We start from the raw sequence: 24,262 nt of genomic DNA, 5'->3' as shown, positions 1-24,262 counted from the left end.
GAACTTAAAGTAATTTGCGGTTAACATTAAGTTCTTGTACTATCTTCGTCTTTGACATAGTCTAATATCACAAAATTTTTCTTGTTTAATTTGTGGAGTGCACGTTAATAAGGTATATATGTCTAAATCTTTCACCTGTTGTGTAGAAGAAATAGAGACTTACATCTTATTTTCATATAGTTTTAATTTTATTTATTAATTATGTAATGTCATTGCAGAAATGAAGATCATATTAGATAATAGGGAAGCAGTTTTACATGAATCACAGTAATTTTGTCAAACCAGCTAGCTTCTACATTGATAACTTGTGACAGGGTTTAGCACAACGAAGATAATCCTTGGAAGAAAAAAACACTCGTGGACATTACAATGTGGATTCCGCAGCCGAAGCCTGTACATTGACTCTCTTTGCCAGATTTCTCTCGGCAGATGAACACAATTCTTGCCCTGGACCGATTACATCGGGGTTCCACCGTGCTAGTAGTCTCTCCCTGAGCAGAGGGAGAGTTGCACTGTTGCAAACGAATAAAACGAAAAGCAGTGGACCCTGCACCATCGTAGCTATATGGACATAGTACACGTACTGCGCTATGCCTTGTGCCTGGTGGAAGCCAATTCTAACAATCGTACCTATGCCACTTAAAGTGACAGTCTTAGCTGACATGTAAAGAATTAGTGTCTTTGAGCCAAACGTCTCTTTACTATAAATTTTGAGCTGCCGCATGGAATTACGAGTACGTCGGTACATGTATCCCACCAGTCCAAGACAAACAATATTGTAAGCTACTGACAGAGAAATTGCGCCGATGAATATTATACGACTGTGCAACAGGTAATATTCGCTCGTTCTTTCCAAAGCAGTGGTTGCCACCAGTACTACGCTCCAGGGTATTAGCGAACACAACAGCTGACGGCGGAATACCTTCCTTACTTCAGCACGTTCTAGGTCGCTAGGAAGCCTGAGGTGACGAACGCATGCGTACATTTGGTAGCAGAATGAGTTGAGACAGATACAGTTCAGAAGAGTTAGTGCGCTATCAATCTGCACCGTCGTAGATAAGTCAGGGACACCTGCCATACGATACAAGACCTCAGAAAACAAGATCTGGATCATACCTGTTATCTGAAAGGACAAGAATATCTTTCCGGGCAAGTTACGTAAATTGGGAAGGTACACGTACACTGCGGCAGTCAAAAATCGGAAGAGAATATTCACTGCTACAAATGTTATTTCTAAAGGTTCTAAGCCCTCGATTTTAAAATCCTTGTACTTCAAGGTGCCACTGTTTAGACTGTCTTTGTAGCTCAGTATTCTGTTTGTCGGCTTGTCTTTGCCCTGTATATAATATCCACAGTATGGTGAGTAAAATCCACGGTGGTCCATGGGGGCGCGACATGACTCGAGATAACTTGTGGAAGCAAAATCGCGACACTTCAGCAGGAGAATAGCCCTGCAAGCAGAGCAGACGGCGTCGGTTGCGTTGAGTTGCGGGCAGGGTTGGTCGTCAGGACCACCGAAAACGCAGCGGGCATCGCGCATAGACTGAATCATACTGAAGGGGACGTCCTGGCAAATGCTGATCGAGTTGACAGTCATCCAGGCGAAGAGGCAGAGGTTGACGTTGGCCCTCTGCGTGTAGGCCAGGTAGCTGGTGACGGGTATGTGGGGCGACCCCTGCGACAGGTCGTGCCACAGCTGCACACGGCACTGCTCGCGCCGCTTAGTGGTTTCCAGAGGCAGGTCTTCCAGTGGGCACCTGGGGTGGTCCAGGGCGTTGGCCAACAGCTGCATGCAGCCAGTGTCCACGGACAGCGTAGCGTTGCTTTTGTCCTCCAGCTGCCACTCCTCGCCTGCAAGATCAATGACAGCAGTTGGGTGGTGGTTCTTGTCGTACGCTGAATGTGCCACAAATGCGGACAACTTTCCACCATAAACGGTTATCGTATTATGCATGTCGCTACCAAACAGTCCCATATATGAGTATCTCAACAAAGCACGTCATTCTTACACTGCCAGTTGGTGTGAATTGAATAAGTGTTCTTCAGCATTCTCAGACACTTACGATGATTATATGAAGCTGGTATCCGTTCCCGAAAGAACAGTTACCACTGATGACCGTGCAGCTTCTCTAGAATAAAATGATAATTAAATCGAAACCCTTAGCTGTCGATAGGTGTCGTTGATATACATCAATGGGGACACCTGAAGATATGTGCTCCGACCAGGAGTCAAACCCGGGATGTCCTGCTTACATTTCAGATGCTCTATCCGTTTGAGCCACTGAGGGCACAGAGGATAGTGCGAATGCAGGGACGTATCCCTTGCACGCTTCCCGTGAGACCCATATTCCCAACTGTCCACAACCTACATTCGTAGTGTTCCTAATATGAGGGTCACTCCAAATGAAATGCACACTACTTTTTTTTAAATCCATCTTTCATTCTACATGTCTGAAAGTTTCAGGGTGTAGATACATTCTTTAGGAACAACCTACATTCGTAGTGTTCCTAATATAAGGGTCACTCCAAATGAAATGCACACTACTTTTTTTTAAAATCCATCTTTCATTCTACATGTCTGAAAGTTTCAGTGTGTAGATACATTCTTTAGGAACAATATTTTCATTTCTCTACATAATTTACATCCCTCTCAACTGCCTTACGTCATCTTGGAACCAGCGCCTATACACCCGCACGGTAAAATTCTGGACCAACCTGTTGGAGCCACTGTTTGACAGCCTACACAAGGGAGTCATCATCTTCAAACCTTGTTCTACGAAGAGAGTCTTTCAGTTTCCCAAAGAGATGATAGTCACATGGAGCCAGGTCAGGACTGTAGGGCGGGTGTTTCAGTGTTGTCCATATGAGGTTTGTGATCGCTTCCATGGTTTTTTGACTGATGTGGCCGTGCATTGTCGTGTAACAGCAAAATATACTGCTTTTGTAGATGTGGACGAACACGACTCAGTCGAGCTTCGAGTTTCTGCTGTGTCGTCACATGCATCAGAATTTATGGTGCTTCCTCTTTGCATGATGTCCGCTAGAAAGAGGCCTTCGGAATCGAAAAACACCGTAGCCAAAATATTCTAGAAGAAGGTGTGGTTTTAAATTTATTTTTCTTGGGTGAATTTACATCATGCCACTCCAATGATTGCCTCTTGGTCTCTAGTGAAAAATGAGGGAGCCATTTTTCATCACCTCTCACAATTCTTCCAAGAAATTCATCTCCAGCAGTCTCGTACTGTTCCAAAAGTTCGCTGCATAGCGTTTTTCTTGTTTCTTTGTGAGCCACTGTCAACATCCTGGGAATCCACGGGGCACAAATCTTTTTTAACGGCAACACTTTCAGTATTGTGCAAACACTTCCTTCCCTTATCCCAACGTAGCGTGACAATTCGTTCACTGTGATGCGTCTGTCAGCAGTCACCAATTCGTTAACTCTCTGCACATTGTCTGGAGTGTGTGCAGTACGAGGCCTGCCGCTGCGAGGACAATCCTCAATGTTGCCATGCCAGCTTTCCTCACCTAACCTGCTTGCCCACCGACTAACTGTACTGCGATCGACAGCAGCATCTCCATACACCTTTTTCAACCTCTTGTGGATGTTTCCCACTGTCTCGTTTTCACAGCACAGGAGTTCTATGGCAGTACGTCGCTTCTGACAAACGTCAAGTGTAGCAGCCATCTTGAAGACATGCTGTGACGGCGCCACTCACGGGAACAGGTTGAACTAAGTTTGAAAACAAGAGGGAAGGATGTATCTACACACTGTAAAACTTTCACACATGCAGAATGATAACTGTATTTTTACAAAAATAGTGTGCATTTCTTTTGGAGTGACCCTCGTAGATATTTGCCCATTCAGTGGTATCTGTTCTTTCGGGAACAGATACCATCTTCATACAGTTAAAGGCTACCCGGCCATTGACCTCCTTCTGTGCGAATGCGCACACTTTGCCCGAACTCTTTCAGGACTCGTCAGCTTAGGCTGGCGCGAGTAATGAGGGAATGGGCAAATACCTATTAGGAACACTATGAATGTAGGTTGTGGACTGTTGGGACTGTGGGTCTCACAGGAAGCGTGGAAGGGATAAGTCCCTGCAGTCGCATTCTCCCCCGTGCCCTCGGTGGCTCAGATGGACAGAGCGTCTGCCATGTAAGCAGGAGATCACGGGTTCGAATGCTGGTCGGGCCGCACATTTTCAGCTGTCCCCATTGATGTATATCAACAACACCTGTCGGCAGCTAAGGGTTTTGATTTAATTGTCATTTCACTTGGGTTGAAGTTGTTGTTTGTTGTATTTTGTTACATCCTGAAACTTTCTACGCTGACAGCGAAAAGGTGACCATTTTTAAATTAATTTTAATTACAGTGTGGGCATATAAATGTAGACTAAAGAATCAACTTGCTTAAAATAATGAAGGGCAATTATTCAATCACTAGAAAGAAGGAATACTCATCGTCCACATACTATGAGCTATAATTTTGTACCGCCATTTTTGCTCCATTCTTCACATTTGACTACATTCCATTATCCTCGTTTTCCTTTTGTTGATGTTCATCTTATATCCTCCTTTCAAGACACTGTTCAGTTCAACTGCTCTTCCAGGTCCTTTGCTGTCTCTGACAGAATTACAATGTCATCAGTCAACCTCAATGTTTTTATTTCTTCTCCATGGATTTTAATTCCTACTCCGAATTTTTCTTTTGTTTCCTTTACTGCTTGCTCAATATACAAATTGAATAAAGTCGGGGATAGGCTAGAACCCTGTCTCACTCCCTTCCCAATCACTGCTTCCCTCTCATGCCCCTCGACCCTTTTAACTGTCATCTGATTTCTGTACAAATTGTAAACAGCCTTTCGCTCAATGTATTTGACCCCTGACATATTCAGATTTTGAAAGAGAGTATTCCAGTCAACATTGTCAAAAGCTTTCTCTAAGTCTACAAATGCTAGAAACGTAGGTTTGCCTTTTCTTAATCTGTTTTCTAAGATAAGTCGTATGGTCAGTATTGCCTCACGTGTTCCAACATTTCTACGGAATCCAAACTGATCTTCCCCGAGGTCGACTTCTACCAGTTTTTCCATTCATCTGTAAAGAATTCGTGTTAGTATTTTGCAGCTTTGGCTTACTAAACTGATAGTTCGGTAATTTTCACATCTGTCAACACCTGCTTTCTTTGGGATTGGAATTATTACATTCTTCGTGAAGTCTGAGGGTATTTCGCCTGTCTCATACATCTTCTTCACTAGATGGTAGAGTTCTGTTACTTCAGAATCCCATAGGGAGTTGTAAATGCACAGAGTGGTCTAATAGGGTACAGGTTAAATTATAAATTATTCGTAAAAGCGCTGCACACGAAAAAGTATGGTCGCCCTACAGTGTCCTCAGTACAAGATGAGCTTGCGTTTTTACACCACACTGTCAGCTGTCAGCCATTTCGCATCTCCTATCGATATATGATTTGAGGTCCATTCTTAAGAACTACGAGGGTTGGAACTTTAATAGAGGCAAATATTTAATTACAACTTACACATAGCAGACACATGTTTCCAAGTTCTCCTGTCCTTGTGTATAACCGCTTGCCAGCAATGTGGAAGTCGTAGGGCACATGCAGCAGCGCCAGATGTGTTGATACACCGAGTGGAGCGGTCTACTTCCTGACGAATCTTTGTGACAGTTCTGAAACGAATGCCATAAAGAGGTTCCTTCATCTCAGGAATCAAGCCCCATCGATCGACCAAATCAGTCGCAAGCTGTGCCACACGAGGCCGGACATTCTCCTGCAAAATGATGGGCGGATCTGTGCAGAAAGTGTAGCCGCTTCTTTGTCTAAGCTGTTCATTTTTGAAACACAACGTGCAATCCACCACAGTCCCAGCCTTAAGCCCTTGTGATTTCAACTTGATTCCTAACATGAAGGAAGCACTACTTGGCAATCGTTTCAGACCTGTTACAGAGATTCGGGAAATAGACCGCTCCTCTCGATCTATCAACACAACTGACGCTGCTAAAAGTATCCTACAAGTTCCACATCACTAACAACTGGTTACACACAATTCTGGTGACTACTCTGAAGGACCATAAAGCTTTGAAACATTTAACAAGTTTGTTTGTGTGTACATCCTGCGTAGCAAGCATATAAATACTTGTTTTGTAAATAAAACTGCCTTTTCGTGCTGCTAGTTACTTTATTTATCCCAGACGCGTTTCGCCTTCTCCTGTTCTAAGGCGTCTTCTGTGGGATCTATGACGACACAGTTTTGTTAGTTTTAGATTATTAAACAGATCACTTCGTGATCTATTGTAAAAAAAGGTAATTACTTGCGATTTGCTGATCTGCATTTCCTCACATCTAGTATGGAGGTCGCACTACCACTTTTATCACTGCCGTATAATCACATCTTCGTGTTCTCGCCTTCCACAAACTGTTCACCATGTTTCTCACTCTTTTTCGTGGTGGAATATTGTTCTTTTGCCACTCGATACAACTATTTCGTCGTACACTGTTTTTCACAACGTAAATATTGCGACTCCATTACGTGTTTCATCTTCTTTGGTATGATTACCTATTTGTTGCCAACCTAACGAAGTATGTGTTCGAGACTAACTTCTATTTACGATGTTTATACCGTGTGTGTGTGTATGAGTGAGAGAGACTTTATAACTCACATACAGTCGCTGAGTGCATCCACTTTCCGAATGGAAGGTAATCTGAGAATTGAGGTAATTACTTCTACTGCAAGGGATTGTGGCAGAAAGACAAAACTCTCAATTAAAGCCGGAGAATTTCGACTGAGAAAATCAGTGACCATCAAGAGAGACGGCAGAAACAGAAGTAACAAATGAAACTGGCAAAAGAGATCAGAGCGTTTCTAGGCGCTTCAGTCTGGAACCGCGCTACCGCTACGGTGGCAGGTTCGAATCTTGCCTCGGGCATGGATGTGTGTGGTGTCCTTAGGTTAGTTAGGTTCAAGTAGTTCTAAATTCTAGGGGACTGATGACCTCAGATGTTAAGTCCCATAGTGCTCGGAGCCATCTGAACCATTTGAAAAGAGGTCAGAGCAATTAACAACCCAGAAGTGACATCACATAGCAATGTCGATATTAAAATAGTACTAGGTGACGAAACCAAAGTCAGTATTGTGTCGTCAGGGACTGGAAGACCATCAGGCTGGCACAGAAACAAAAGTTCATCATCTAAACAAATGTTAATAGGGGTGATTATTTGTCAACTACGATGAATTATACCTTAGCGATGTCGGTTTAAAAATGGTACCCGATGACGAAACTCGCTATCGACCAGGTTGGCTAAAGAAACAAAGGCGTGTGATCTAAAAATTGTTAATAGGGATGATTATTTATCAACTACGGTGAACTATACCTCGGTGTGGTTACAAGTATCGAGAAAAATACATCGTAAGTAAATGTATTGGGTAAGTCCAATATGAGCTGGAAGTGACCTGCTGCAGAAGATGAACTTTGATATGACGTTGAAAATGCAGTAGAAGTGATTTCTGAGTCCAAGGAAATATCAACACATGGACTTTGACTGATTCTGTATTGCCAAAATAATTTTTAATAGCCATATAAGGTAACTGCAACAATACTAAACGATTACACGTATGAGAAAAAAAAACACGCACCACGAAGGAATTATCGGAATGGGACAGAAATCGGTAGATGTGATATACATGTAAAGATCAGGAAAATTGGACTATTTATTCAAGAGCAATAGCTTCACAAATTGAGCAAATCAATAACAATCTTTGCTCCTTATGTAAGCATTTATTCGTCTTGGCACTGCACTGGGTGTTAGAGTTGTTGGACTGCTCCTGAGGGATATCGTGGCAAATTTTGTCTGATTGGCGCGTTAGATCGTCAAAATTCCGAGATGGTTGGAGGGGCCTGTTGTTGTGTCAGCTTTGTTGATGGAGAATTCGTGTTTTGGGTCTTGAACGTAGTAACCCAAGAGTGTTACTTTATTGTGTTAGATCCTAGTGTATATCCACGGAAGATTCGCTTGTTCCTACAGCGATAATACGCCCTAGCGTTTTTTAGATATAGACCACGAACACTGAATGTACCACATAGCTCTCACGTATTGTTGTTCGTCGTGTCGAGTGACCACTCAACCTAGGGACTGTAATGGGACGGCTAATGTCAAAACCTGCAGAACGTGTGAACTTTGAACAAATGTAAAATTGTGTGGTTAAAAGTGATGGTGGCACCTAGCTCCTTTTTTCCTTCTTTTTTGTTTTGTTTTTTAGTGCTGTCCGTCAGTGGTATTGTAAATTTTTTGCTTGTACTCGTACGCTACTCCGATTTCGGTTCTACGGCTTATATTTGAAACAAAGAGGAAAGGCGTTAAGTATATAGTAGTTGGAAAAAGTCGTCCTAAGGAAGGCAAAGATAATCAACATTTTCCATATAATTGTAACTGCGATGAAGTTGTCATAAAGAGATTAATGAAGTTACGACTGTCTAGTTGTCAAGAGGAAAACTGTTATTCTTAATTGAAACTAAATGAGAAGCATACTTCGGATGTTCTATTCGAATAATTCGTTTATTACAAAAAGTTCTCTTAAACGGGAAGATGCACAAAAGTGTAAAAAGTTACTTTTTTTGATCGCAACAGAAAAATAGAAGAAAGCCAGTAAAGGTGGTAAATTACATCGGTGGTCTTAGTTGTAACGTAATCGTGATACAGTATCAAACAGATACAACAGAAGATAGTAGTTTTCGCTGGATCTAACTTTCTTTACGAAACAAGTTTACTTAAGTAAATTTACTATTGGAACTGACACACGACCGTAGAGCGAAAAGTTTTATTTTCAGTATAGAATCCATTATTAAATTTAAAGGAAATTAGCCTATGTAGACAGCACGATTTATTAATGAAAGTATACGATAGATAATTCACAGTGCAATCAGCTTTAAGTGGTTATAAGTTTTGTATATCGGTGCAATTAAATCCATCCAGCTAGAGACCATGTTACCCAAACGTTTCTCTAACGCGAGCGCTTCCGTATACATTTTCCCATACTTTGAATCTCACGCATACATGTGAGAATTACTTAAGAATTAGGGAATCCCTTATGATAGCAAGACAGTCAGATGCGTCAACTTTAACAGTGCTTATACGTATATTATTTCAGTTAGAAGCTACACTGAAGAGCCCAATAAACTGGTGCACCTGCCTAATTTTGGGTAACACACCCACGTGAATGCAGAAGTGCAGCAGCACGACGCGGAATGGACTCGACTAATGTCTGCAGTAGTGCTCGAAGGAACTGACACCATGAATCCTGCAGGGCTGTCCCTAAATCAGTAAGAGTACGAGGGGGTGGAGATCTCTTCTTATCAGCTTCCCAGAAATGCTGAATAATGTTCACGTGTGGGGAATTTGGTGGCCAGCGGAAGTGTTTAAACCCAGAAGTGTTCTTGGAGCCACTGCGTTGCAATTCGGGTTATGTGGGGTGTCGCAGTGCCCTGCTGGAATTGCCCAAGTCTGTCTGAATGCACAATGGATATGAATGGATGCAGGTGATCAGACAGGATGATTATGTACGTGTCACCTGTCAGGGTCGAATCTAAACGTATCAGGGGTCCCATATCACTCCAACTGCACACGCCCCACACCACTACAAAGCCTACACCAGCTTGAATTCATGAGGTTGTCTCCATGCCTGTACACGTGCATCCGCTCGATACAATTTGAAACGAGACTCGCCCGACCAGGCAACATGTTTACACTCATCAACAGTCCAATATCGTTGTTGACGGTCCCAGGCTAGGAGTAAAGCTTTGTGTCGTGTATCCATCAAGGGTACACGAGTGGGCCTTCGGCTCCTAAAGTCCATATCGATGATGATTAGTTGAATGGTTCACACATTGACACTTGTTGATGGTGCAGCGTCGAAATTTGCAGCAATTTGCGAAAGGGTTGCACTTCTGTCACGTTGAACGATTCACTTCAGTCGTCGTTGGTCCCGTCCTTGGAGGATCTTTTTCCGGCCGCAGCGAATTCAGAGATTTGATGTCTTACCGGATTCCTGATATTCAAGTTGTTGTGCTGGCAGAAGAGCCAACACCATGTTAGTAGTGGAGGCCGAAATGCACGCGCTTTAGCTCACGCAGGTTGGCGTGAGGAGGGAAGAACTATACTGACGTGAGGTCTGGAACATGACGAAGAATTAGAATTCAGAAAGCGGACGTAATTAGTTTGATACTTAACCTTAATCCATTAATGATGAACGTCGCTCTTGACGGTACATGAGTCACAATATTATCTGTTCAGAAGACATAGTAACTGAATATGGCGCCTTGCTTAGAAGAGATAGAAACACTTCCTTGTATGACATAAATGTCACAGGTGGACCATTTGCTTGATAGCTGTCCATGAAGATTTATTCCAGGGGTAGCCAACATTTTCACCTACCAGGCACTTTCGTATCTCTGTTACCACTAACATTTTCTAGCCACCCACCTGTTCCATAGTAACGATTACATATGAATTAGGAAAATAACTCTACTTCGTAAAATTTATAAAGCAAAGTTACAGGAACTTAAAGCATATAAAATAACTAATTACCAAATACACAATGCGATCAAAAGTATCCGGACACCAGGCTGAAAATGACTTACAAGTTCGTGGTGCCCTCCATCGGTAATGCTGGAATTCAATATGGTGTTGGCCCACCCTTAGTCTTAATGATAGCTTCCGCTCTCGCAGGCATACGTTCAATCAGGTGCTGCAAGGTTTCTTGGGGAATGACAACCATTCTTCACGGAATGCTACACTGAGGAGAGGTATCGATGTCCGTCGGTGAGGCCTGGCACGAAGTCGGCGCCGGCCGGTGCGGCCGAGCTGTTCCAGGCGCTTCAGTCTGGAACCGCGCGACCGCTACGGTCGCAGGTTCGAAACCTGTCTCGGGCATAGATATGTGTGATGTCCTTAGGTTAGTTCGGTTTAAGTAGTTCTAAGTTCTAGGGGACTGATGACCTCAGATGTTCGGTCCCATAGTGCTCAGAGCCATTTGAACCATTTTGAACAAAGTCGGCGTTCCAAAACATTCCAAAGGTGTTCTATAGCAATCAGGTCAGGACTCTGTACAGGCCAGTCCATTACAGGGATGTTATTGCCTTGTAACCACTCCGTCACAAAAAGGGGTGCAAGCCCTTTCATCAAAAACTCGACCACACCATAACACCACCGCTTCCGACTTTTTACTGTTGGCACTACACATGCTGCCAGATGACGTTCACCGGGCGTTCGCCATACCCACACCCTGCCATCGGATCGCCGCATTGTGTACCGTGATTCGTCACTCCACACGCTTTTCCACTGTTCAATCGTCAATGTTTACGCTCCTTACACCAAGCGAGGCGTCGTTTGGCATTTACCAACGCGATGTGTGGCTTATGAGCAGCCGCCCGACCATGAAATCCAAGTTTTCTCACCTCCCACTCACTTCCCACGCCCGGGTTCCCGGGTTCGATTCCCGGCGGGGTCAGGGATTTTCTCTGCCTCGTGATGACTGGGTGTTGTGTGATGTCCTTAGGTTAGTTAGGTTTAAGTAGTTATAAGTTCTAGGGGACTGATGACCTCAGATGTTAAGTCCCATAGTGCTCAGAGCCATTTGAACCATTTCACCTCCCACCTAACGGTCATAGTATTTGCAGTGGGCCCTGATGCAGTTTGGAATTTGTGTGTGATGGTCTGGATAGATGTCTGCCTATTACACGTTACGACCCTCTTCAACTGTCGGCAGTCTCTGTCTGTCAACAGACGAGGTCGGCCTATACGCTTTCCACTTCACTATCATATCGGAAACAGTGGACCTAGGGATGTTTAGGAGTGTGGAAATCTCGCGTACAGACGTATGACACAAGTGACAACCAATCACCTGACCACGTTCAAAGTCCGTGAGTTCTGCGGAGCGCCCCGATCTGCTCTCTCACGATGTCTAATGATTACTGATATGGAGTACCTGACAGTAGGTGGCAGCACAATGCACCTAATATGATAAACTTATGTTTTTGGGGATGTCCGGATTCTTTTGATCACACAGTGTACTTCATGTCAAAGTTTTATGAAAAGTTAATTTTCTTTTTTTTTCTTTTCTTTAAAAGTTGTGTTAAGGTCTTATGGGACCAAACTGCTAAGATCATCGGTCCCTAAGCTTACACACTACTTTATTCATATAACCCACTACCTAACTACATTAGTGGGTCTTACAAATGATACAATTAATGCAGCTTTTTCTACACTACAGGTACTTCTATTGTTTTACTCTAGTCTAACCGCTATGGGATTCTAAGCTTCTTAATCTAAGTCTACATTCTACCTGCAGCGTTACAGGTGTGCCAGTGCTACTATAAACCTACTGGTGTTGGCCACGGCCCACTGAGCTAATCCCAGTGGGCGTGCCCCTGGCACTGGGCTGGCCTCAAGTTGGTGTCGCTGCAGTCTACTCTAAGTATTATTCTATCTTCTACTCTAATCTAACCTAACTACATGTCACAATTGGTGTGCGGTCAAATCCGGTGTTTTGTACCCCCCTCCCTCCTAGTCCATGGTAAGGCGGATTCCAGCCGTATGACGGCTGACCAGGTCCCCACTTAGCGGTACAGGAAGGGTGTACGAGTCTAATTCGGTGGAAGTGTTAGTCCTTCACTGGTGGTTGTCCCTAAGAAAGTTTTTAATTACTTTCTTTGATATCACATCAGTGAGAGTATTTAAGATGTTGAAAGTGCTTTCGCTTCTTAATATGTGGTACGTGTCCTTGTTTGGTAGCTGTTGTCGTAGATCATGGGCCACATCATCGAAGAGGTGGCACTCATACACCACATGTTCTGGGGTACCTTGCACAGCACCACAGTCGCACGCTGGTGTAGCCTGTTTCCCAAACCGACATAGATATGTCGGGTATGGTCCATGTCCAGTAAGAAAGTGCAGCATTCCTCTTGTGGGTGTGAAAAATGTTAATTTTAACCTTTCCTCGATGTCCGGTAGCAGTTCACAAGTTCTGCGTCCCGTTTCCTCACTACTCCATTGATTCTGCCAAAGTTCAATTCCCCTCTTTTTGTTAGCATATCTGTCCCCCGCGTAGACCCCAAGTATTTCCCTGATTTTATCCCTGTTTTCTTTCTTCACCCAGTACCAGGCGGCTTGCTCCCTGATTTTTATGTCTAATGGACAAATCCCCATTAGTACTAATAGCGCTCCTCCTGGTGTAGTTCTGTAAGCCCCTGCTGAACGTAGAAGCATGTTCCGCTGCACTCTTCTTACGGCCATGGCAGGCATGACCCTCGTGAGTCTGTGTGCCCAGACTCCTGATCCGTATCCTACTATGGAGGTCAGAATACTATTGTGATATAGTTTTATTAAATTTGGTGGCAGGTGGAATCGCTTGTGACCTATTCCAATGAGGTTATTTAGCAAGACCAGTGACTTTTGGGATACGGTGTCAATATGTGATGCAAAGTTCCACCTCTCATCGATGATTACACCCAGATATCGGGCCTCACGGCGCCGAAGAACTGGCATGCCGTTGATTCTAACTGTGGGATTTCTGACCAATTGGCCTTTGAGAAGCAAGTATGTTGATTTGTTGGGCGCAATAGTCATTTTACTTCTTTGGCACCACGATGTAAGCACAGTTACGGCTCTCTCCACTTTCGGTTCTAGATCCTCACGGCTACGGCCGCCGACCAGCAAGAGGAGGTCGTCTGCGTATGCTATGACCTCTAGCACATCGTCACAGTTCTTTAGATCCTCAAGTAGAGGCTCCATATTTATGTCCCAAAAGAGAGGTCCAAGGACAGAGCCCTGAGGACATCCTTTGGTCACAATCTTCCTGACCATGCCGCTAGGGGCCGATAGCGAGACCTCCCTGTCTACACAATAGCTCCTCAGACAGCCGTATAGTAGCCCTGGACAGTTCCTTTCCCGCAGGCGGGAAAAGAGTGAGGGCCACCACAGGTTGTCGAAGGCGCCACTGATGTCTACCATGATGCCGACAACATACTTGTGCGGGGCAGAGCCACAGACCTCGGCAGCCAGGGCGATTGCGTCAGACGCAGAGCACCCAGACCGAAAACCGAATTGTCTGTCGCTCATCCCACACAGCATGCGGTGTGCTGTCAGTCTGTGTGCTAGTAGCCTCTCAAAAAGTTTGCCCAGTACATCTAGCAGGCAGATAGGTCTATAAGACTTGATTTCTGTAGGATCTTTGTCTGGACTCTTTTTGATTATTATTACATTTGCTTTTTTCCAAATTGCTGGGAATTTCCCGAGTTGTAAGCACTCGTTGTACAACTTAGTGAGAGGAGCTACGAGCTGGGGGGCAAGGAATTGCACCACTTCCGCAGTAATGCCGTCCGGGCCAGGAGCTTTACCCTTTTTAAGGGCCTTTATTTGGGCAGCGACTTCCTCTTCAGAGAAGGGGTAAGTTCTTGTGTTATTGTTGTAGTCCCTTTGGTCTTCTCTTCTTATTCCTTTCTGTTCATCTGTCTCATTTTCTTCCACGTCGTCAGGCAACAGGACCCGGAGGAGGGCCTCGGCAGTTTCCTGCCACGTGCCTGTCATCCGGTCCCCGTCCCTGACTGTGGAAAGCACCATAGGTGATCTTATTTTCTCTCTTACTAACTTGTATGGGACTCCCCAAGGGTCCGTAGCCAATTGGCTTTTTACGTAACTTTCCCAACTTCTGAGTCTGACAGCCCTGAGCTCCTGTTGGAATTGATCCTTGCTCTCTCTGTAGATCTGTAGCCATCTTTGTTTCTCTCTCCAGACGACACTCCGCTGGTAGTACCTCCTCGCCCTCCTTACAGCCTGGCGCATCTGTTCTAATTCAGCCGACCATGGTGTGGGGGTGGCCGCGACGGCTCTCCTCCTGGTTGGTACCGCGGCTCGCACCGCCCTGGTGATAGCCTGTACCAGCTCTTCGGCGTATTCATCTACGTTTTCATCACCCTCCAGCAATGTCGGGATGTTGCACTCCTCCGCGAGACGGTCCCAGTTGGCTTTGTTATAATTGAACTGCAGCTCCCTCCCCATGTCCCTGTGGCACTCCCTTTCCCCAATGTTGAAAGAAATTAAGTTATGGTCACTGGTGGTTGCTCTGTCCCACACTTTCCAGTTGTTGACTTTTGTGATGAGATTTGGTGTTACCAACGTCACATCTATATTTGTGCCATCTCCCCCGCCGCCTGTATAGGTGGGGGGGGGGGGGGGTTCCCTTGTTGGTTTGCTACCACCAGTTGCAATGCCATTATCGTCTCTTCGGCCTTTAGCCCTCGATCATCGTGAGTGCCACTGAACCAAAGGGGGGACTTTGCATTTATGTCTGCCGTCACTATCATCCTGCGTCCCCGCAGTGCCGTGGTAACCTGTGTGAGTATCTCCAAAAACTCATCTATTTCTCGCCCATATTGGAAGTAAATGTTTGAGATGTAGATCACTCCTGTCGATGTTTGGAGTTCCACGACATTGCAGTGTTCACTCGAGAACTGCGCGAGGACCGTGGTTCTGAATGATTTGTTAGTGATTATTATTGTGGCTTTTGGTTCTACTCCGGTGTATATCATTTGCCAATTGGCAGCCATGTATGGGATTCGTCCCGCTTGAGAGTACGGTTCCTGTAGACAGAGTACGTCTAGACTCTTCTCTTCCACCACCCTCCGAAGTTCCTGCAAGACTAGTTTACTGTTGTGTGCGTTTATCTGACCCACGTTTATTTGGTTCACGTGGGAAGTAGGTATGAATATGTGATTCTGGCCAGTTTTTGGACCAGTCGTGAGCTACTCTACCATTGGTTATTACTGCTTGGTGATATAGTTCTTCTATGTTGAAATTCTCATTACGTCTTTCAAATACCTTTTTAACTAGATCTCGCAGGGCTCCAAAGTCGGTGGGGAGATTCATTGTCTTGAGCTGGATTCTATCCACAGCCTCCATTACTGGTAAGGTGACATCTCTGCCATATTCATGGCCGACACGTACCACATGTCTTAGTGCCGTGGTGAGGATTGCCGGCTCCTCCAATCTGGAGAGTTGCAGTGCATGCTCCAGGTTGGGGTATATTCGTTGGGGGTCTATTCCCATTCCTCTCTGGGTTGGTGAAACAGGGGATGAGTTTGTGCTAGTCACTTCATCAAACTGGACTTGTGCGGTATTTTCTGATTCTTTACTATGTGGAAGTGAACTCCCAGGTACAGGATGCCTTCGTGGCCGAGAAGGTTCTTGGTTCGACCCAGGTCCCCAGCAGGGAGGAGAGGGAGCTTCTTCTTCGCACGGATCTGTTTGTACACATACATCTTTCATTATTATTACCATAGATCTTGGTTGCATGACTTTTTGTAGAAATTGTTTGAATTTGCTTGCTCTCAGAGCGTCCCTCAACCTCTTGCTTGGGGATTTCCTTTTAGGCTTCCTGAGTTCAGTTATGGCCTCAGCCATAGTCAATTCGCGAAATTAGTCTTTGTTCCAACATCCTGTACGTTGGGCAGTTCCTTCCGGTGGTGTTGCACGGTTTTCTTCCTCTTTTTGTGCATGGGATGCAAGTTACATTTTTGTTGCAGTTTTTCCTTGTGTGGTCTTCTGCCCCACACCTGGAGCAGGCCGGCTTTCTTTCACAGTGCTTATGGACATGGTCCAGATCGCCGCAATTGTGGCATCGGGGGACTACTAAGTAGTCTCTGACATTAATTGCGTGAAACCCTATGTATACTTTGCCCATAGCGGTTAGTTTGCGCCACATCTTACCAGAAACCTCGGCGACGTGATGGACAACATCTCGTTCCCGAGGCCCGGTTTTAAAACGCAGCTTGAATTCATTTTTGAACGTTTCCCACTCACAGTCATCAAAATTCTGGTTATAAAGGGTTTCATATATGTCACTTTCGGTCAAGGCTACAGGTACATCATATAGGATAACTAATGGATTTCTCGTTTTTAGTGGTTCACATTTGACTGCCTTCTTTAGTTTATTATTATTTAATATCTTGTCTCTATCTTCTTCTGTGGCAAGATCCACGATTACCACATTCTTGGTAGCTTTCACTTTGTTCACTTTAATTTTATCTCTTGCCGGGTCAATGGTTGTTGTGAAAATTTCTTGTACTTTTTTAATGGTCTGTCCAGGTAGTGGTCTTAGAAAGACTGCCGTGTCTGGTTTCTTCGAAACCTTGGCAATCGTTTCCTTGGTTGTTTGGGCCTTCGTGGCGGTTTGCGCCACCACTCCAGCCCATGTCTTAATCGGTTGTTGTCGAAGTCTGGTATTCTCTTTCTCCAATTCTTCAAGCCGCCCTTCTAGCTTTGCATGTGCTATGGCCCAGGCAGCAAGCTCATTCTTTATTGCCAGGACCGCGGCCTGACTAATCTTTCCGTTTTTGACACTTGAGTCAAGAATTTGACTGATGCGACAGTGTCTTTCATAAACGTTTTCATCTTCGTGTCCCACTTCCTCCTGTGAGGTAGGGACAGCGGACATACTCGCCCTCGAAAGCGCACTCGAGTCACTCGTCTCTTGATCTGCCATGATGTCGACGAGTGAAAGAAAGTTGGGAGCCCGTCTCTTACCCCGGACTGGCTCCTCTGGCATGGGGGGGGGGGGGGGGGGGGGGGGACTGTTGCAGCTCGCCCACCGACCTCGCCCCTAGGTCAAGGGCACTCCTGAGCTGCAGGGTTCAGCGCGCCGTTGCCAGCGCACTGGTCCCCGTCGAAGGCCTCGCCGTCGACGATTTCACTCGACGCTCCTCGGCAAGTGCACCCCGCACTCCGGAGAGGCGGATGCACCCCTCGCCCTTCGCCGCCTACTAGCCCAAGTTTCCACCTGAAGGCCGAGGACCCACTCCTACTCAGGTGGTGGGTCGGTCCCCCAGTCGTTCGGCGGTCTGGGCCCATCTAACCTAGCCCAGGCGATGTCACCACCTCCTGGGTTTGGCAGAACACGCCCCGGTTACCCAGGGGCGCGGCGAAGCACCCTTGCCGACTCGCGCCGCGATCCCACGCCGACAAACGAGGTCGCCGGCATGCAGAGCACCTGCTGGTCTGTGCCCTGCGAACTTAAACTAACTTATGCTGAGGACGACACACACACCCATGCCCGAGGGAGGACTCGAACCTCCGACGGGGGGAGCCTCGCGGATTATGACAAGACACCCTAGACCACCCGGCTACCGGTTGCACCAAAAGTTAATTAAAATATTTTTAAAATCCTTCGTGACTACCGTCCATAATGAAACCTGGAACACTTGGTCGTGGGCAGTGGAGATCGGGTTGACAACCACTGAAACACTAATGATGTTCACAGATGTTGTTCATACTGCTGTGTGATGAAAATAGTTTTATAGATGCTGCCGAACTCCTATGGATTTGTCTTGGTAGGGGTAGATAAAGCATTTGGAATACAAGACTGGAATAAGCATTCCAGAAGAGCTGGTTACTAGTTTGGCCGAGGCTACAACCATTATGCATGGAGCATGTGGTTGTTCTGAGTACGTTAGACAGTCGTTAGTAAAACCTTCATGGACCCCTAGCCGTCAAACGGTGCAACTGCGACATTTTTGTCACATAGAAAAAGTGTTTCTTTGCTACTATAAAAACACTAAAATTTTGTGAGTTGTGAATATGCTCATATTAATACCTCTGCTTGCAGAACGCCTTTGGGTTTCCTTATACAGTAGGTACTGGGAGATTAACTTACGCAGGATAGAGTAGCATGGAGAGCTGCATCAAACCAGTCTGAAGACCACAACAACAACAACAACAACAACGACATAAAGCTACAATTTTTTTTCCTGGCCTGTCGGTAGGTGGCACGCTCAGTTTGCCACGACCGCGGATTTATCTGCGTGTGCAGCTGACGCATGTGTTTCTCTGGGGGTTGTCTGTCTAGGACTCAGAATATCTGGATCTGAGCCTGAGCTCGCTATGGTGGAGTCGGCATGAATCGATCCCTGATAGCATCAGTGGGCTGTGTGCGACAACTTTGCTGGCTGGCCTCAGCCAATTACGTAATGCAATTTTGTAAACGTCTCTATGGGAACGCCTCACTGTTGACACAGCTGTGTAGACGTCTTCTGTTTTCTCAAGCAGCCAATGGCGCTTCGCAGCTGATAGCTGGCAACGGGCGCTAGAGCTGCCAGCTATTCCCTTACACTGTCTCAGCTACAGCTGTGGAGGTCTGCTCGCCACATATGGATGGCGGATGTTTACTTTGGAAAGCATGTCTGCAGTTACTGGAGCGTCGCCACTTCCCAAACACTATGGAGTTTGGCTAGGCCTGTTTCCTGCTACCTCGGTTGGTGGTCGTGGCAAAAATAAACGGGGCGTTATTTCTTGAAAGCGTTACCAAAGTGTCCAGCACGGTTCGTGAAAAGCCCTGTGTTTTGCTATTGAGCTGGCCGTTGTGGCCGAGCGGCTGTAGGCGCTTCAGTCTGGAACCGCGCTGCTGCTACGGTCGCAGGTTCGAATCCCGCCTCGGGCATGATGTGTAAGATGTCCTTAGGTTAGTTAGGTTTACGTAGTTCTAAGTCTACGGGACTGACGACCTCAGATGTTAAGTCCCATAGTGCTTAGAGCCGTTTGAACCATTTCAGTTTTGCTATTGAGTTCCCTTAGCGCTCTTTCCATAAGATAGCCTAGTTTATACTGCTGCTTGCTATTTGTCGAAACCCTTTAATTTGATCAGCATCGCAGTAATACGAAGTTAGCCAGGCAGTATAGTGGTTGGCACATTGTACTATATATATGGATCTGAGCACTATGGGACTTAACATCTGAGGTCATCAGTCCCCTAGAACTTGGAACTACTTAAACATAACTAACCTAAGGACATCACACACATCCAGGTCCGAGGCAGGATTCGATCCTGCGACCGTAGCGGTCGCGCGGTTCCAGACTGAAGCGCCTAGAACCACTCGGCCTCACCGGTCGGCGCAAATTGTACTCTCATTCAAATCCACATACGAACATGCCGGCTTAGCTTCTCCAAATCACTCCAGGCAACTGCCGGGTAGGTTCCCTTGAAAGGGCACGGCCGATTCGTCTCCACATCTTGACACTGCCCAACCTCGTACTCTGGTTCTAATGATCTCGGTGACGATGAGGCATTAAAACCTAATCTTCTTTTTTCCAGTAATAAGAACATTGCTGAGTAATAATTGGGACAGAATTTTGTGTATTTCCGTTTGTGAGAGATTTGCGTAAATGGTGTGTGTATTTTCTAGGTTTGCGCATCTTTAATATTTGTCATTATCAGTTAACACTGAGTGCTAAGGATATGCTTTGCACTTAGTTAACAAACAGTCCCGAAATAGTGATATGCAGACATACAGATTTAGTGAATTCAGTGTTCCTGGATACACAGTACCAAAAGTGTGCCGAGAATACCGAATTTCAGACATTGCCCTTCACCACAGACAACGCAGTGGTCGACTACCTTCACTTAACGACCGAGAGCAGCGGCGTTTGCGTAGAGTTGTCAGTGCTAACAGACAGGCAACACACAGAAATCATTGTGGGACTTACGACGAACGGTCCGTTAGAGCAGTGCGGGGAAATATGGCGGTAATGGGCTGTGGCAGCAGACGACCGTCGCGAGTACTTTTTGTACGGGCACGACATCGCTTTCAGCTCCTCTCCTGGTCTTTTGACCATATAGGTTCGATCCTAGTCGACTGTAAAACCGTGACCTGGTCAGATGAGTGCCGATATCAGTAGATAAGAGCTGGAGTTCGAGTCTGGCGCTGACCCAACAATGCCGTGGACACATGTTGCCAACAAACTAAAAAAACTAAAGTAAACTCCGTCAGAACAGGCCTTGGAAGATCCAACGGTACCGACCGGCTGCCGTGTCGTCCTCAGCTCACAGGCGTCACTGGATGCGGATATGGAGGGGCATCTGGTCAGCACACCGCTCTCCCGGCCGTATGTCAGTTTACGAGACCGGAGCCGCTACTTCTCAATCAAGTAGCTCCTCAGTTTGCCTCACAAGGGCTGAGTGCACCCCACTCGCAGACCGGTTGGTCACCCGTCCACGTGCTAGCCCAGCCCGACAGCGCTTAAATTTGGTGATCTGACGGGAACTGGTGTTACCGCTGCGGCAATCCGATATGTTACTTACAAAGCTACCGGTGTGGGATCCGTACCAGATAGCGTCGATAGAAGAGATAGAGAAGATCCAACGGAGAGCAGCGCGCTTTGTTACAGGATCATTTAGAAATCGCGAAAGTGTTACGGAGATGATAGATAAACTCCAGTGGAAGACTCTGCACGAGAGACGCTCAGTAGCAAGCTACTGGCTTTTGTTGAAGTTTCGAGAACATACCTTCACCGAGGAGTCAAGCAGTATATTGCTCCCTCCTACGTATATCTCGCGAAGAGACCATGAGGATAAAATCAGAGAGATTACAGCCCACACAGAGGCATACCGACAATCCTTCTTTCCACGAACAATACGAGACTGGAATAGAAGGGAGAACCGATAGAGGTACTCAGGGTACCCTCCGCCACACACCGTCAGGTGGCTTGCGGAGTATGGATGTAGATGTAGATGAAATAGATGAAAGCACTGTGAAATCTGGTGGTGGCTACATAATTGTATGGGCTGTTTACACGGAATGCACTGGGTCCTGGGTATGCTCAGCTAGTTGGAGACCATTTGCAGCTACTTATGGACATCATGTTCCCAAACAAAGATGCAGTTTTTATGGATGACAATGTGCCATGTCGCCAGACTACAACTGTTGGCCCTTGGTTTAAAGAACTTTCAAGACAATTCGAGTGCATATATGGGCACCCAGATTACCCAGCATGAATCACGTCGAACATTTGTGGGGCGTAACCTTGAGATCGGTTCTTTCACAAAATTCTGCAAATTCTGCACATAATTTAGCAATTATGGACGGCTACAGAGGCAGAATGGCTCACTATTTCTGCAGGGGACTCCCAAAGAATAGTTTTGTTCATGGCGCATCGAGTTGCAGCACTAAGAGATTAGGAGGCACCCCATGACTTTCATCGCCTCAGTGTATATAGAGAGACTTTTGACGCTTGAAGTGCTATTCTTATTGTAATACCGATTTATGGGTAGACAAAACTACTGTCGAAACCAGTAAGTGCCTCTGTGGTGATTTATAATGCTTATAGAGTTCAAAGAATTCGTTTGATTTTAGTTAAAAGACAAATGGAATTTTGTGTCCTGTTACAGAATCTGTAATTTAAATTTTTGCTAATTTATTTGATGCACAGGGTGTCCTACTCAAACCTCCCTGACTTCAAGGCCCCAGGAGAGATAAACCACAGTCGATACGACAGTGAACAGTGCACCACATTGTTGAGCATCTCAAAGAATTTGTATGCCCGCGTCAAAAGTGTAAAGTATCGTCGCCAGAGTGCAGCATGGTCGCATGAAGTGAAAATGGCGACTCCACAGCAGCGCGCGGAAGCAGTAGTGTGGTTTGCAGAAACAAAATCGCCGATTACTGTGTAAAGAAATTATCGTCGTGCGTATGAATGTGATCCACCTGATGTGAAAACAGTTAAGGAATGGTATAGGAAGTTTCTGGAAACAGGAGGTATTCGGAAACATCCTGGCGGTGCACGTTACGGAATTTCAGAAGACACGGTGGAGGACATCAGACAAACGTTTCTCAGAAGCCCACATAAGTCAATTCGTCAAGCATCTAGGCAACTTGATGTACCTCGATCAACATTGCATCGTATAGTTCACCAGCGTCTTCGTATGTGTGCTTCCTGAGTGCAAATTCTGCAACATCTGACGCCGAACGACAAATCATGCCGATAACAATTTGCTGTGGGTATACTGCAGCTTATTGATATGGATGCCAGCTTCCTGGAAAAATGTTTATTCTCAGATGAGGCAACCTTTCATCTATCAAGAAGGGTTAATAGGCATAATGTTCGGATTTGGGGTTTGCAAATTCGAACATTGTCATTGAACATGTTCGTGATAGCCCTAAACTAAACGTCTGGTGCTGGCCAATGCACCACAGCATTGTTGGACCGTTGTTCTATGCGGAACAAACACTGAATGAGTCACTGTATATGGATATGCTAGAGCAGTATGTGTACCCTCTGTTACAAGACTTGCAACTCAACATCATTTTTCAACAAGATGGAGCTCTGCTGCATTGGTCAAGGGATGTTCACAAGTTCCTGGATAATAAATTTCCCAATCGTTGGATCGGACATGGAGGACCCATTGCCTGGCCACCACGTCCACCAGACATTACGCCACTTGGTTTGTTCACGTGAGGGTTCGTGAAGGACCGAGTGTATGCGACCAAAGCGGACGACATTCCTGCGTTGCGACATCGTATCACTAATCCGATTGCAACAGTAGCAGAGGAAATGCTACAAAGAACTCGGCAAGAAATTGAATGTAGACTCGATATTCTTCGTGCTACAAGTGGTTCACATGTACAGGTGTATTCATGATAAACAAATAAATTATTTGAGATGCTCTACAATGTGGTGCATTATTCATTGTATCTAATGTGTCTTCTCTTCCTGGGTCTTTGAAATCAGAGAGATTTGAGTGGGACACCCTGTGTTTCTACATCTACGTGATTACTCTGCTATTCACAATAAAGTGCCTGGCAGAGGGTTCAATGAAACACCTTCAAGCTGTCTCTCTACCGTTCCACTCTCCAACGGCACGCGGGAAAAACGAGCACTAAATTTTTTCTGTGCGAGCCCTCATTTCTCTTATTTTACCGTGATGACCATTTCTCCCTATATAGGTGGGTGCAAACACAATGTTTTCGCAATCGGAGGAGAAAACTGGTGATTGAAATTTCATGAGAAGATCCCTTCGCAAAGAAAAACACCTTTGTTTTAATGATTGCCACTCCCATTCACGTATCATGTATGTTGCACTATCTCCCCTATTCCACGATAATACAAAACGAGCTGCCCTTCTTTGTACTTTTTCGGTGTCATCCGTCAGTTCCACCTGATGCAGATCCCACACCGCACAGCAGTACTCCAGAATAGGGCGGACAAGCGTAGTGTAAGCAGGCTCTTTAGTAGACCTGTTGCACCTTCTAAGTGTTCTGCCAATGAATCGCAGTCTTTGGTTTGTTCTACCACAATATTATCTATGTGATCGTTCCAATTTAGGTTATTTGTAATTATAATCCCTAAGTATTTAGTAGAATTTACAGCCCTCAGATTTGTGTGACTTATACCGTAATCGAAATTTAGCTGATTTCTTTTAGTACTCAT

At 45.5% G+C, this 24,262-nt stretch overlaps 1 protein-coding gene across 1 annotated transcript in view; it reads right to left on the bottom strand.

Annotated features, from left to right (window-relative positions):
• Positions 1-246: 246 nt before the first annotated feature.
• LOC124550994 overlaps positions 247-24,262 on the bottom strand; it is an 87,185-nt gene continuing 63,169 nt past the window's right edge. Inside the window, exon 7 of the mRNA XM_047125826.1 lies at positions 247-1,851. Within this exon, the coding sequence (XP_046981782.1) occupies positions 365-1,851 (1,487 nt within the window). The 3' untranslated portion in view covers positions 247-364. The remainder of the gene's footprint in view (positions 1,852-24,262) is intronic.

The sequence above is a fragment of the Schistocerca americana genome, chromosome 9, assembly GCF_021461395.2.
Source record: "Schistocerca americana isolate TAMUIC-IGC-003095 chromosome 9, iqSchAmer2.1, whole genome shotgun sequence".
Taxonomy (NCBI): Eukaryota; Metazoa; Arthropoda; class Insecta; order Orthoptera; family Acrididae; genus Schistocerca; species Schistocerca americana.
The sequence above is the reverse complement of the archived record's forward strand: the minus strand, read 5'-3'. Positions and strand labels throughout refer to the sequence as shown.